The sequence below is a fragment of the Homalodisca vitripennis genome, chromosome 6 (assembly GCF_021130785.1).
Source record: "Homalodisca vitripennis isolate AUS2020 chromosome 6, UT_GWSS_2.1, whole genome shotgun sequence".
In the NCBI taxonomy this organism is placed as follows: domain Eukaryota; kingdom Metazoa; phylum Arthropoda; class Insecta; order Hemiptera; family Cicadellidae; genus Homalodisca; species Homalodisca vitripennis.
The window spans coordinates 101392314-101405530 of record NC_060212.1 but is presented as its reverse complement, the minus strand read 5'-3'; the positions used below and the strand labels follow the sequence as shown (position 1 = coordinate 101405530).

General features: G+C 31.5%; 1 protein-coding gene across 1 annotated transcript in view; it reads left to right on the top strand.

Annotated features, from left to right (window-relative positions):
* The window catches only part of LOC124364659 (clavesin-2-like), a 32127-nt gene extending 20341 nt beyond the window's left edge, over positions 1–11786 (top strand). Inside the window, exons 2-7 of the mRNA XM_046820298.1 lie at positions 1130–1227; positions 4017–4170; positions 5362–5555; positions 8006–8116; positions 9648–9789; positions 11290–11786. Coding sequence (XP_046676254.1) covers positions 1130–1227; positions 4017–4170; positions 5362–5555; positions 8006–8116; positions 9648–9789; positions 11290–11318 — 728 coding nt within the window. The 3' untranslated portion in view covers positions 11319–11786. The remainder of the gene's footprint in view (positions 1–1129; positions 1228–4016; positions 4171–5361; positions 5556–8005; positions 8117–9647; positions 9790–11289) is intronic.
* The last annotated feature ends 1431 nt before the right edge of the window (positions 11787–13217 follow it).

The following is a 13217-nucleotide window of genomic DNA, read 5'->3' as shown; positions in this document are numbered from 1 at the left end:
TTAATATTTTTCCTATAAAATTGTTCGTCCTCAACATCGTTTATGGAATTAATTGTAGTTTTAATAAACGAGTGCAGGAATTTTAGCAGGGAGCAACGTATGTAACTCACACTCATACAGCAACAGCTCAGTTTCCCCATAGCAGCCATATTGATGTGATGATGTATTGTGATGTGATTGATGTAATGTGATGAGCTTCAGCCGATCCCCGCCACCTCCTCCCTCTCACCTTTATAAACGGATGTGCTTTACTAATTCTACTACTTTACATATGTTTTCTCAACGGCAAGACTAAAATATTTTGTAGATTTTGAGAGTTGGCTTCATATGGTCTAATCCTGTCTGTTGCTGATCAGTCCTATACCATACATACTAGACCTCTTGTACTATACCGACTCTCCCTTTTATTCTATTTGATCTTGTGACTCTCGCATAGGCCCTGTTCATAAGGACAGGCAGAATAAGAGCTAAAAAGAATTTAACCTTTCTTTAAAAAGGGGATTAAGTCACAGTGTAATCTAGTAGAGGATTAATAGCCAATGTTGATTAAAAGTGAATTTCTCACATTAAAAAGGCATGCTAGTTAGCTGTCGGTTACACATCTGAAACTCCACTTTCAACATGGAGATAACATGTTAAACTGTATTATAAATAGAAACTCTAAAAATCCACAGGTATGTCACTTTATAAACTTAGATTTTGGTGTCTTTATGCTAATGAATTGTTGAAAATCAATTAATAATAATTTATAATTTGTATTCATTGTAAAGTTTCTTATTGGAAAGCTGTGTGTCGTCTATAGATTTTTAAAAGCTGTCGGTGAATCCCTTCTCCAAACTCATATCCACCCACTTCTCTATTCCCAACCACAATAAATGGAAATGTTTGCTTTCTCTACTACAGTATATTACCAACCAAAAGCCAGTGTTAAATTAAAATAATGTATCTGTATTTCTAAATGAGTTTTTTTAATGTTGATGTACATACATGTATTTGTGATTTTAGAAATATTTCTAATTATACATTCCCTTGTTAATAATAATTTCTATATTTATGGAAACACTTTATTTAGACTTCAGTATTTTGAACATGCAACATTATTGTTAATGGTGGATGTTAATGTTTGCAGATGAACAGAGTCAGGGACTGAAGTGCTCTACCACTGATGAGTTTCTCCTGAGGTTTATCAAAGCCAGCCATTACAATGAACAGACATCCTTCCACTTGGTAAAGTCTTAGCACATTTACAAAAAATCATTAATTTGTAAAAAGTAAACAATTTGACAAAACTGTATGTAATGTGAACAACACGCAGCTATTTATTTACATATTAACGGAATCACCATTTACAATACAGATAAATACAATGCAATGATGGCTATTAACCAGTAATTTAAATAGCTAATATTAAGTTAAGCTAATACTAAAATTAATGCTAAGTAAACAATAACATTATTAGATTAATGAATATGACATGCAAATCAATAATAACAAATAAAATAACAGACAAATAATAATGGATAATAATAATTCAACAATTCAATACAACAAGAAATGCAACAACAAATAATATATAAACATTATAAAAGGCTGTATGTAAACATTATGTAATTTTGCTGTATGACTAGAATTAATATTAAATGATTAGAAGCATTATTAAGTGGAATAAATTAAGACTACCAAACTATTGGTACAAAAAACAGACGGAGAATAACAAGTTTAAATACATAACAGCAGCCAACCATACTAAATTAAAGGCATTCATAAGGAAAAGAAGCAACAGTAAGTCATATAATCCACTAGACAAACAATTAATTATATACATTCAAATTAAACTCAATAAAAGAAAGAAGAACTAAAATTCTGTTACTGTGTACTAATTTTAATACTGACTGCTACTAATTAATAAATTTCAGCTATTAAATTTTTGGACAGCTCAATTTTTTACAGCTCAAAATATCCTGTAATTAGATTATACAAACACATATCCTTTGCCTTGGACCAATAATTATTTGACAGCTTATGTGAATACTAAACAAGTTGTATATCAATGCATAAGCTGTCAAATAATTTATGGTCCAAGGAAACGGATATGGATGCACAGAAAGACCTCTGCCCCTATTACAGAATATTTTTACTTGAAAGCCCATTACAGAAGGGCTTTAGCCATGTCACTCTGAAATATACCAGGGACATCATAGGCATGTCTAATTTAACACAATATCCCAAATATCACAGGGATGGCCATTGCAAAATATTTCCATTTCCTGGAGCTAGTCCATATCTTTTAAAGTCAAGTAAGATGGAGTCCTAAAGTAGAACTAATAAATTTCTTATTAGCTAATAAGCAAATGAGTTTTAGACATAAGTTCGAACAGTTATTCATATTCCAGTAGTTATATAGTTGATATTTCCACTGTTTCCAATGTAAAAGCCAGTGGAAAGAAGGTTGTTTCTCACTAAGCACTTCTAAGGAACAACAAATTCCTATCCTACGTTACTCAGTACTTGTTTCTATACATCTTAACTTCCCAGGATTTCTAACAATATAACAGAGTATAGTAACAAGTTAGAGGCCTCCCTGATATCGAGAATATAACTATTTAGGGAAGCATGTGATTGTGCTGTTTGAATATTGCAATGTTGGATGGAACATTAAATCTGGTTTTTGGTTTAGTACTTTTTGACATTTCTTGAATATTGAGTCAGTGATATGTTTACTTTATTTGGACAAGGAAATTTGTAATGTTTGTACTGGTGAGGAACATAAGGGTTAACAAAATTATTTCCATGAAACTTTGATGCGTATCATACAAAAGTGAAGTGAATGGTTACCATGTAAGAATACCTGTGCAACACTTTTGACGTAATGGATACTTTTATTGTTCATAGCAAAAATGATCTAATTTTTCATATTCTTTAATTTATGAATTATTTGTTCTGTTGTGTATTAAAAATAACAGTAAAATTAACAATAAAAATTACATTTTAGTTGTCTGCAGGAATGAATCTGAATATGTTAGTATTTTTTCAGCAAAACCCAAAACTTTCGGTAACTGGAAAAATAGAAATACTCTCTAACTCTAACTGTACAGACATCAGTGCATGTATGTTTCTGAACCTGTGTAAATTTCCTATTGTACAATGTTCTTTATTTTTAAATCTAATAGAAGGTAAATGAGGGTATGCATACAAAACGTTGTTGTTATGGTTACAGACGAGTTTTAACTGTCCTATAACTGTTTTATTTGCTTTTTTGTTAATGACAATTCTTTTATTTTTACGACATCATACATTTATTTGGTAGATACCATGTATTAGTACATTACTTGAAAAATACACAATCAATGTATTTGTAAAAGAATCCGAAGTAGATGGGATATTTATAGGTTGCCGGTCATCATGATTTCTGTCATTAAGATATTGTATATCTCATTATTCATTACAAATTACTTTTTGAAAGTACAGAATAAAAATGTTGTAAAAACTAATTTAAAGTTTATCAACTAAAACTACATACAAGTACTGCTTACGCAACAATGAAATATAAGTTTTATTATGCACGGCTAGGATTGTTATTGTTGGTTTGTCACCTATTGAAATACCTGATTGAATTGATTTCCCTTTACACTATTTTATTTAGCAGATAATACTTATGTAACCTATTTAAAGTATAGAAGCTTATACCAGATTATAATGTACATAATCATTGTATTAAAAAAAACTCAATTTTATTTACTATATTTTGGCCTTTTCACTTTGGTAGTTGTATATTATAATGTACCCTACGTGATTAAAGCTGTTGGAAAAAATATTGTGTTACCTTTTCAATATTAATCGCCTACTATGTATTCTTACATAGTTGCAGTTACCGCATGATCTAACCTGTTTATATATATATACGTCCTTATAGGCAGATCACGTCAACTCTCTGCTGTATGGAAAAGTATTTGTTATTATCAAGCATTAGAAAATAAACCATTGAAACTAGATTTTTAAACTCAGGTATTTTTCAGATTAAGAGATACTTCAAGGCAAAAATCGAGAACCCAGAAGCATTTATAGTACAAAGTCCTGCCGAAAATATCAAGATGCTCCAAAGAAAAGATCTTGGGCTTCCTTTAAAAGACCGAGACAAATGTGGAAGAAGAGTGATGAATATCAAATTCGGTGAGTAATTAAAATTATGAAAAAATCAAAATCTTTGATAAAATATAATTTCTTAAACATTGTTAAATCCTTAATACATATTACTGATTATTGGCAAGCTTACATTTAAGTCTTATATATTATGAATTTATGAAGAGAGTGCACATCGGTCCATCATCCAGGTCAATACCATTGAACATGTCTATAGTCTATAATGTTTCCCTTAAGAGATAACATAATTACAAAAATTTGCCATCGTTAAGGAAGAACAGTGTCCTGACTATGACCATGCTCTTGTCAGGGATGGCTCAGTCTCAGATCATTTGTTTGACTGTGATCATGGCTCAGTCAGAGTTACCTCAGTCTGACATTATCTGTTTGGCTGTGAACATGCTCCTATCAGGGATGCCTCAGTCTCAGATCATTTGTTTGACTGTGATCATTGCCCAACCAGAGTTACCTCAGTCTGACATTATCTGCTTGGCTGTGAACATTACAAAATAAATAAAATAGGTCTAAAAATAAGTTGAATTTAGCTCCATTTCATCTTTTACTTGGTGTATTGTCTGAGAAGTGACACTGTCTCAGACTCAACTCTCGGAATCCGGAGTCCAAGTCCGTCTGAAAAGATCCATAAAGTTGTTGACTAGTAAAATAAAGCCAAATTCAATATTTGTATTGAATCAGCCCTTCCCAACATAGTTGTGTTATGTGATGCCATAAAATATACATACTCCATCATATATGCAGCCATAATATTGTGGATTTGTTTATTGTTGGTTCATTTCATTGTAAAATTATACATCTATAATACTAATGTTTATATAATACTGTCCTCGTTGTCTGATCTGCTGCCATCTTGTTTCTGTTATGATGTTTGACATATACTCCTGGCCATTGGTCTGTTTTCAGTGGTAGTATGTTGCTTGCAAACCTATTAGTTATTTAGTTCAGTTTATATCAATTATTATTGTGAATATCATGTTTGATTCAATTTTAATTCTGACTTATTTATGTGTTGATAAGATTTTTTCATAATCTAGATTGTAGTAATTTGTTAGGTTGTTATCTACCTGAGAAAGAGATCAGATTGCAGATCTTGAAAGAAAGAGTTACTTGTTTTTTGTATCATGAATAATTGAAGAATCTTGGTACCAACCAAATAATATAGTACTTTATTAAATTTACACTGAATGAGCTCTGTTTCTGCAGGGAAGTTGGACCCTGGCAAAGAGAGCTGGACAAGTGTGATTCAATCTACAATGATGATCCTGGAAGCGTTTTCTCTGGAAGAAGATGTTCAAGACAATGGAGTGGCATTAATACTTGACTGTACGCATTTTTCATTGAAGATAATGAAGTGGGCGACTCCTCATAAAATACGTACAGTTTTAGGATTTTTCCAAGTAATTTAAATTGTTTTTAAAATAATTTTAGTTGTCCTTTATTTATCTCAAAAATATATTTCATCATTTTCAATTTTTGTCACATTCTATATTTTGTATTTTGTTTTGTGTGTTATGTTTTTTCATTTTAATTTATATCTATCTGGTAGTGAATTTAGACAATATATAAATTTGTTTAGTCCAAACCGATTAAACTTGTCTAAAATCTGGGAGTAAAGGTTCAGTCACTATTTAAAGTCATAAATCTTTATAATAACCATTTCAAGGTAATCTAATTCGACAGTACCCTTCCGTCAGTTTGTTGTCTTTTTCTCATGATTCTTCCTGAGAAATAGAACAAGCGATTCTTTTTCTTATAACTATAAAGTCTACTAGCAATTAACTTAACTTAACAAATATACTCAACCATTCTTGATCCACTGGTCTATTTGTTTAAAGATTCAATTTTGTCAGGAATATTTTTTCTCAATATTTACAAAACTGCTAAGATGGTTAAAATGTTTAAGAAAGGAAGCCAAAGCAACTTAATTATTACTGCCCTGTTGCTCTTCTATGTATAATCTCAAAGTATTTCAGAAAATTGTCTTTGCCAAATATGATTCATGAGCTGGCTTTGGTGATATATTTAGGTGGAATATTTAGTGATCTTTACAATGTACTCGGCCTTCGTATGAAGCTGGAAATGTGTGGTGTGCTTAGAGTTCCTCTTGCCTGGTTCAGATCATATTTTACTAACCAGATGCAATTTGTATAAATTTCAGGAATCTGATTTGACTATGCAGGACTTCCCCATGGAAGCATTATGGGACTAAAATTGCTCTTCATTGTAAGAATCAATTATCTTATATTAATGATCCTGCTGCTGTTACTTTAGCCCAATCTATATTTTAAGCAAACAGTACAACTCTGCTGTTCAGAGGTCCTTAGTCTAATCTTCAGGAAAGAGTTGTCTAGTCAGTTCATAAACTTAAAAGTTGGTATCAGTCAACCATCTTATCTTGAACTAAAACAAGTCTCGTATCCTACAATTCTTGACTTTAAATAAAAGTCCTAGAACTATTTCCTTAGAATAGTTTGAAATGAAAGCAACAAATTCAGTTCAATATTTGGAACTAACTCTAGACAGTATATTATCATGATTCAATCATGTATCCCAGCTTTGAAGTAGACTGAGTCGAGTTACTTATGCACTTAGAATGTTACAACCTCTTTTAGATTGTAATGTTTTAAAATCAATTTTATACTATCAATAACTTGAATGATCTTCCTTCAGTTGATGAATGTCACAGATATCCAACAAGATAGGCGATGACTGACGCAGGCATTGCCTAAACACTCTTGGAATGTAACATTTCTGTCACAGAACTATTTTTTATAATCTTCCAGCGGAAATAAAATAGTGCAATAATTCAATTTCCAAAATTCAAAATGATTTATTTTACTTTAGACATTTACAGAATGTAATCGATATCGCCAACAATACTTAATACAGTATGTACAATTCCATTATTATTGTACATAATATGTACATATACCAACAGTACTTATAAAATAAACATAAAAAATAATGACATAAATAATTCATAAAATAATTCATCATGGACAGTCATATTTAGTTTAAAATTGAATACAGGTATATAAATAAGAATAGACGAACAAGAAGTATTTACAGATAATAGTAACTCAATGCAATAAAAATATTAAAACTTTAATAAAAAAAAAGGTGCTGTCAGAAGTTGGAGTGAATCTCGAACCTTCAGGATATGTCAGAGCTTCTGCTTATTGAGCTATTTCTATTGGTGTTCAAAACTTGGTTATCTATGGGAGGGTATTAGTTATGGGAGGAGTAATCTAATTAGCAGACAAACTCAGTACTAGCATATTACAGCAAACAGGCCATAGGGTCACTTCACTTTTACAATATTAAATAATCCATTCACATATACTTCAATTACTTGTTCTTTGATTACTAAATTTGTGCTTCAACTGCTAATTCACATAATACTTTTAGTTTGATAATATAGATTAGTTTTCAAGTTAGTAAAATATCTTCACTCAATATTAGTATAAAAATAGTATATTTTATAATTAATTCAATAATCTTATATATTTAGTCATATGATTGTCTTTATAGTTTTATATTTTACGTTGCTTTTATGGTTTTCTCACAATACTGGTAAAAAGACATAAACCCATATTTAATAATGCACCTCACAAAATCAAGTTAAAATGTAACAATCAGCAGATAACAAAAAATGTAGAAGCTTTAATAAAAATTGTTAGAGCTTTCCTTAGTTGAAGAGATTCAACTAAGGAATTGATGAGTTCAGTAATTCATGTCTACCTGATTAGACTTAAGGATTTTATGGATAAGTTGTGTATTATGTTTTAAAATAGTAAGTATATTGACTATGTATTTTGACTGAGCTATGGCATTTATTATGTTTCAGGATTGCATACCATTGAGATTTGAAGCTATCCACATAGTCAACTATCCTTATATATTTAATGTATTTGCTTCAGCCCTAAAACCCTTCATGAATGAAGAAACAAAGAGAAAGGTAACTTTTTAGAATGTAGGCAACATTGAATTAAGTCTCCGCAACAAAAAAGGAGTTAGCACCATAGATACCTTTACTACTTTCTATGAAACCTCAATATCTGGGGGTTTCCTACTTATGGTTTGTTTCTATTAATATATTTACCTCAGTTTTTTTTCAGTCTTCAAAAGACACTTGATAAGATATATTCCAAATAACAGTAAAATTTCGTAATTCATTTTATAGTTGATCTTTTGTGAATATGTGGACCTTACCAACAAGTTATACGTAATATCTAAAACCACATGCATGGCCATTTTCTATATAGAAAAATTGAAAATAGCAAATATTGTGGTATACTTTTATTTTGATAATAAGAGATGTTCACTAGTGTTGAATCAGCAAGTAAACTTGACTATTGAATTTAGAGATTCAGTTCAGATTTCTGATGTTATGAGCTCAAAAATAAACTACAATAAAAGTATCAGAAATAACAGTAATAGTTCTCTTGTGTAATTTTCTCTGCATATTTATAGAATATGCATGTAAAAGATCTTGTTCAAAATAAAAGATGATTGTTTAATATCTTCCAGAAAATCTTACTGATCAGCTGGAAGTAGAGTAAAACTTGGATACTATTGTTTTGCTAACTGTAATGGTTTGATTTTGAACTTTGTTTATCGATACCAACCAAAACTATTATATGAGCGTATTTTAACTGTAACATTTCAACCCAATTAAGCTTAAACTCTACATATAACTTACGTGGATACAATTATGTGTCGTAATTTTAATCAGGATATGGTGATATTTTGGGGATTCCTTTTAACCTAAAACATTGTTTCATTTTTTCTTGTGAGTTTTCTTGAAGAATTCATAATTTTACTTCTTCCTTATTGTGGTTTTTACAGGTATCACATCCATTTCTTCTGTTGTTCATGTGTTTTGGAATTTGTGTGTTAACCAGCTATTTTTTTTTAAATATAAAGGTCTTCTAGTTCTAGTTCCCATTTCAGTACCAGAAGTTTGCAGCTAATTTTCGTTATTAAATTGAAAATGGTTCATTGTAAATCCATAAAAGCAGTATCACACATAATGTGTCAATATTAGAATTTTCACACATTTTTACAAGATTTATCAAAACATGTCACAATGAGGCATGACACTACTAAATAACAATGCCAATATATAAGTATAACTTTAAAATAACAATGCACTAAACTTGCTCCTTTATGGACCTAATTGTAATTCTTACTCATTAAAATCTCCTCATTCTTAAAATTGTATTTTAAATATTTTGAACAGTGTTTAAAATTTAATTCTAATATTTTAAAATTCGGTTTATTTCTTTAACTTTACATTTTCAAACATTTGCCTCCTAGATTGAGTTTTTTATTGAAACTAGTTAATAAGTTACCGGTATTCCTTACTATCATTAGAGTGTACCATTATAGTGGGTAAAATTATAGGTTATCAAGGATCGATCAAACTGCTGTAAATCAGTTAAAACAGTAAATAAACTTGTTCTAAAACTATTTTATTTTGGTTTCAGCTAATATGGCACAGTGACTTATCTTCCATTGAGCAATACATTGAGAAAGTTTCCTTACCTGGAGACCTAGGAGGACAATTAAAGCCTGAGGAGGTTGAAGACTGGTATAAAATGGTGTTAGAAAAGGAGGAAATATTTACAGGTAAAACATATAATATTAGAACCATCTACAAGATATTTTTATGTTACTAAGGTACAGTCACCATAATAATGTTACGGACCTGCGAACATTATTATTCTTGTTAGGATTGCTAATTTTAGTAAAGTCCATAAATGTACACTGCTATTTTATTTTACTCTTTATAAGAGTTCCTTACTATTTTAAAACTAGTACACTGCAGTACAATATAACTGTAGCAAAGGGTGGTGGGAAAACTAAGTTAAATCTATTCTATCAGACCCTTAACAAAGGAAATCTTCTCTTCTCTATACAGTGTGTCCTACAACTCTTAATAATTGAGAACATCTTCCACTCTGGTTCGCCTAATCTCAAATAGATACTAAGAGAAGATTTCAACACCCTGAAAGCTTATAACACACCCAAAATCTCTTTGAAAAACCTTTCACCATTAACATCCAAACCTCAGCCAAATGCTCCTCCACCTAAGACCAAGTTACCTAACCAAGACAAGTTTTGGATATCCCTGAGAGCCAACTAAATGGATCCCATATGTACCATAACAATCTTGTGAAACTAACCTTTTTCATCAACTAGCTTCTTTCCACCTTCATCATCATCTTCCTTCAATACAAAACCATAACCTTCTTGAATACAAGATTACCTGTAATTATACCTAAACTTACTCTATCAGTGAAATAAAAAAAGTTCTAAGAATCAACTACCCGAATACACAGTTCTAATGTTATATCCATAAATCCTTGATCAGTTTAAAATATGATTTTGAGGTTCCAGAACCACCCACAAATTTCCATCACCAAACGTTGATATTTGTTTTACCACAGAAATGTCTATTCCCTCATCTCTCCTCCGAAATAATAGCTCTCAACTCGGAACAATGTGAATTGCTCATCATCATACAGAATCCCATGGCTCCACCAATTTTAATATCAAATGTACAACGAGCCAACGCACCATTCGCTCTGGTGCCTTAAATGTCCAATTTGAAACAGTTGGCACAGTTACTTCCATACATTGGGCAGCAGCTTAATCTATACCTGTTTTGTTAATTTACTATTCCCTCACGTGATCATCGGAAGCCGGTGATTCTGGCAAAGTATTGTTGCTGTGGCAAATCATGTATAACTTTACCTGTTTTGGTGGCTTGAGATTTGTTGAGCAATTTGATACAATTAGGTCAGGACTTATGAGGTGCGAGGTTAACTATTTTAAACATTGTCAACTAACTCTTTCACAGCCTCCTTGATTCTTACGTTTACTGCATGTGTTTGAAAATAATTATATATGTGGTGAACAATGGACTTATCATTACAACAAAAACCATTCTATTATTTTGTAGCAGATTTTATTTTTAATACTGTATGGTATACAATTTTAGAGTGGCTTTATTCCATAAAGATAAATGTGGAATTAGATTATGTGTTAATTAACAGCATGTGATTCTGATAATAATGTGCATTTTACCTACTGACGTTTTGTAAATGAATTATTTCTATGTTCCAGAATTTAGAAAAATGGGATATTCTCAGTGATTACACCAGGACATGTAGGCATTTTGTGATAAAACTCCAGTGTCCGTAAAATGTTACAGTTTTGTAAAAATAAACTCAGCACAATTTACAAAAGCAGTGGGAGTTTGCTTTAATGTGCTGTACCACACGATTCTTCTGAACAGAATGGACAATTACATGTAACAAAAACAAATAATACCAAGATGAAAGTTGATCTTAAACATTTATTTTCTTTATATTGTTTATAAAATATTTTAAGTACTTATAAGAACATAAATTGTGCCAACTGTATTTAGTACAGAATTTGGTTTTAAACCGTGTGTAATTTTAATTTTAATGTGTTAGCTCTCCATCATTTATTGTGAAACAGAGGTTAAGTTAATTTTAAATGATTTTTGTTTATAATTCAAACCTTTTAAAATTGATTGCAAATGGCATTTTGTTGTATATAAATAAAGAAAAACAACAGATTAAAAAAATATAAAAATATATGATCTATTCATTAAACAATTTTCCCCATAACCCCTTTGCTTCTTATGTATGTTTTAATGATAACAAAAAATTAAGTGTTTAAAAAATACATAAAACACTTTAACTCTTTCAGCTTCTCGATTGAATGTGAGGCATGGATGACCGTACCAGTATCCCTTGCAAAATACTGTAGAGCGGGGATAGTATACTACGACTCAATATATAACTAAAATATGTTAAGTCAAAGTTATTATTCTTTATTGAACATATTCTTAGAGAACAGTACAATCGTCAGATTTTATTTTGTTACATCAGGTTAGAAAGTTCTGTTTAAAAATTCATTTATCGTGTAAAATGGATGGTCTTGAAGCCAGAGTTTTAGTTTGTGTCCAAACTGCAGCCGGTCTCTCCTCTTCAGTTCTAGTGGGAGGGCGTTCCACAGCTTTGCTCCGACATACGTTGGCTTCTTCTCCGTGGACGCTAGGCGGTGAGCTGGAAGATGGTAGTTTGCAGTATGCCGAGTGTTGTAGTCATGTTGCTGTGCTCCAGTCATCACTTCATCGGGTGATTTCAGGTGTACGTAGGTCACAACTTCTAGGATGTATAGGTTGACCACAGTGAGAATTTTCAGTTCTTGAAAGGCTTGCCTGCATGATTCTCTTGTGCGTAGGCTTGCAAGGATCCGAATTGCTCTCTTTTGGTGTATTAGGACCCGTTGCAGGTTGCCTAGTGTGGTACCTCCCCAGACTGCTATACCGTATCGAAGATGTGATTCGTAGAGAGCATAGTATGCAGTTTTAGCTGTTTCTAGGTCGCTGATATGTTTCATCCTGCGGATCACATACAGTCCTGCGCTAAGCTTTTTACAGAGGTTGTCAGTGTGGTGTGTCCACGTCAGAGAGTCATCTATTGTCACTCCGAGATACTTTGAAGTGATTTCCTCCAGTTCAGGCAGTCCTCCTACAGTATCTTTGTGTCTTCCAAAGAATAGCTGTTTTGTTTTTGTCTCGTTTACAACAAGGTCATTGCCACGGCAATATTGCACTGCCATATTAACAGCCGTGTAAGCAGCCATATTAACAGCATTAATTATGCCAATATTAACAGCCAATTAATATGTAAACTGCTTTATATATTTGTGTAGAAAAGATAACTTTTACATATGAACACAGTGAAGATGTGAAATTCTAAAATAGATACTGGGTATTGATGGTTCACTTTATATGAAAAAAAGGATAATTAAAGGTAACATAATGTTTTGGACATTTGCCATCGTTAATTGAAACAAAGACGGTAAAGCAGTTTAGATATCTACAATCTGATTTTTCCTGAGGTGGATAACTAAACTAACACTGACTATAAATTAGGATCAAACGAACAAATCTTACCTTCACACACAGAGAAAAATCCTATCACCTTCACAAATCCTCCATCGTCAAAAATAAACTT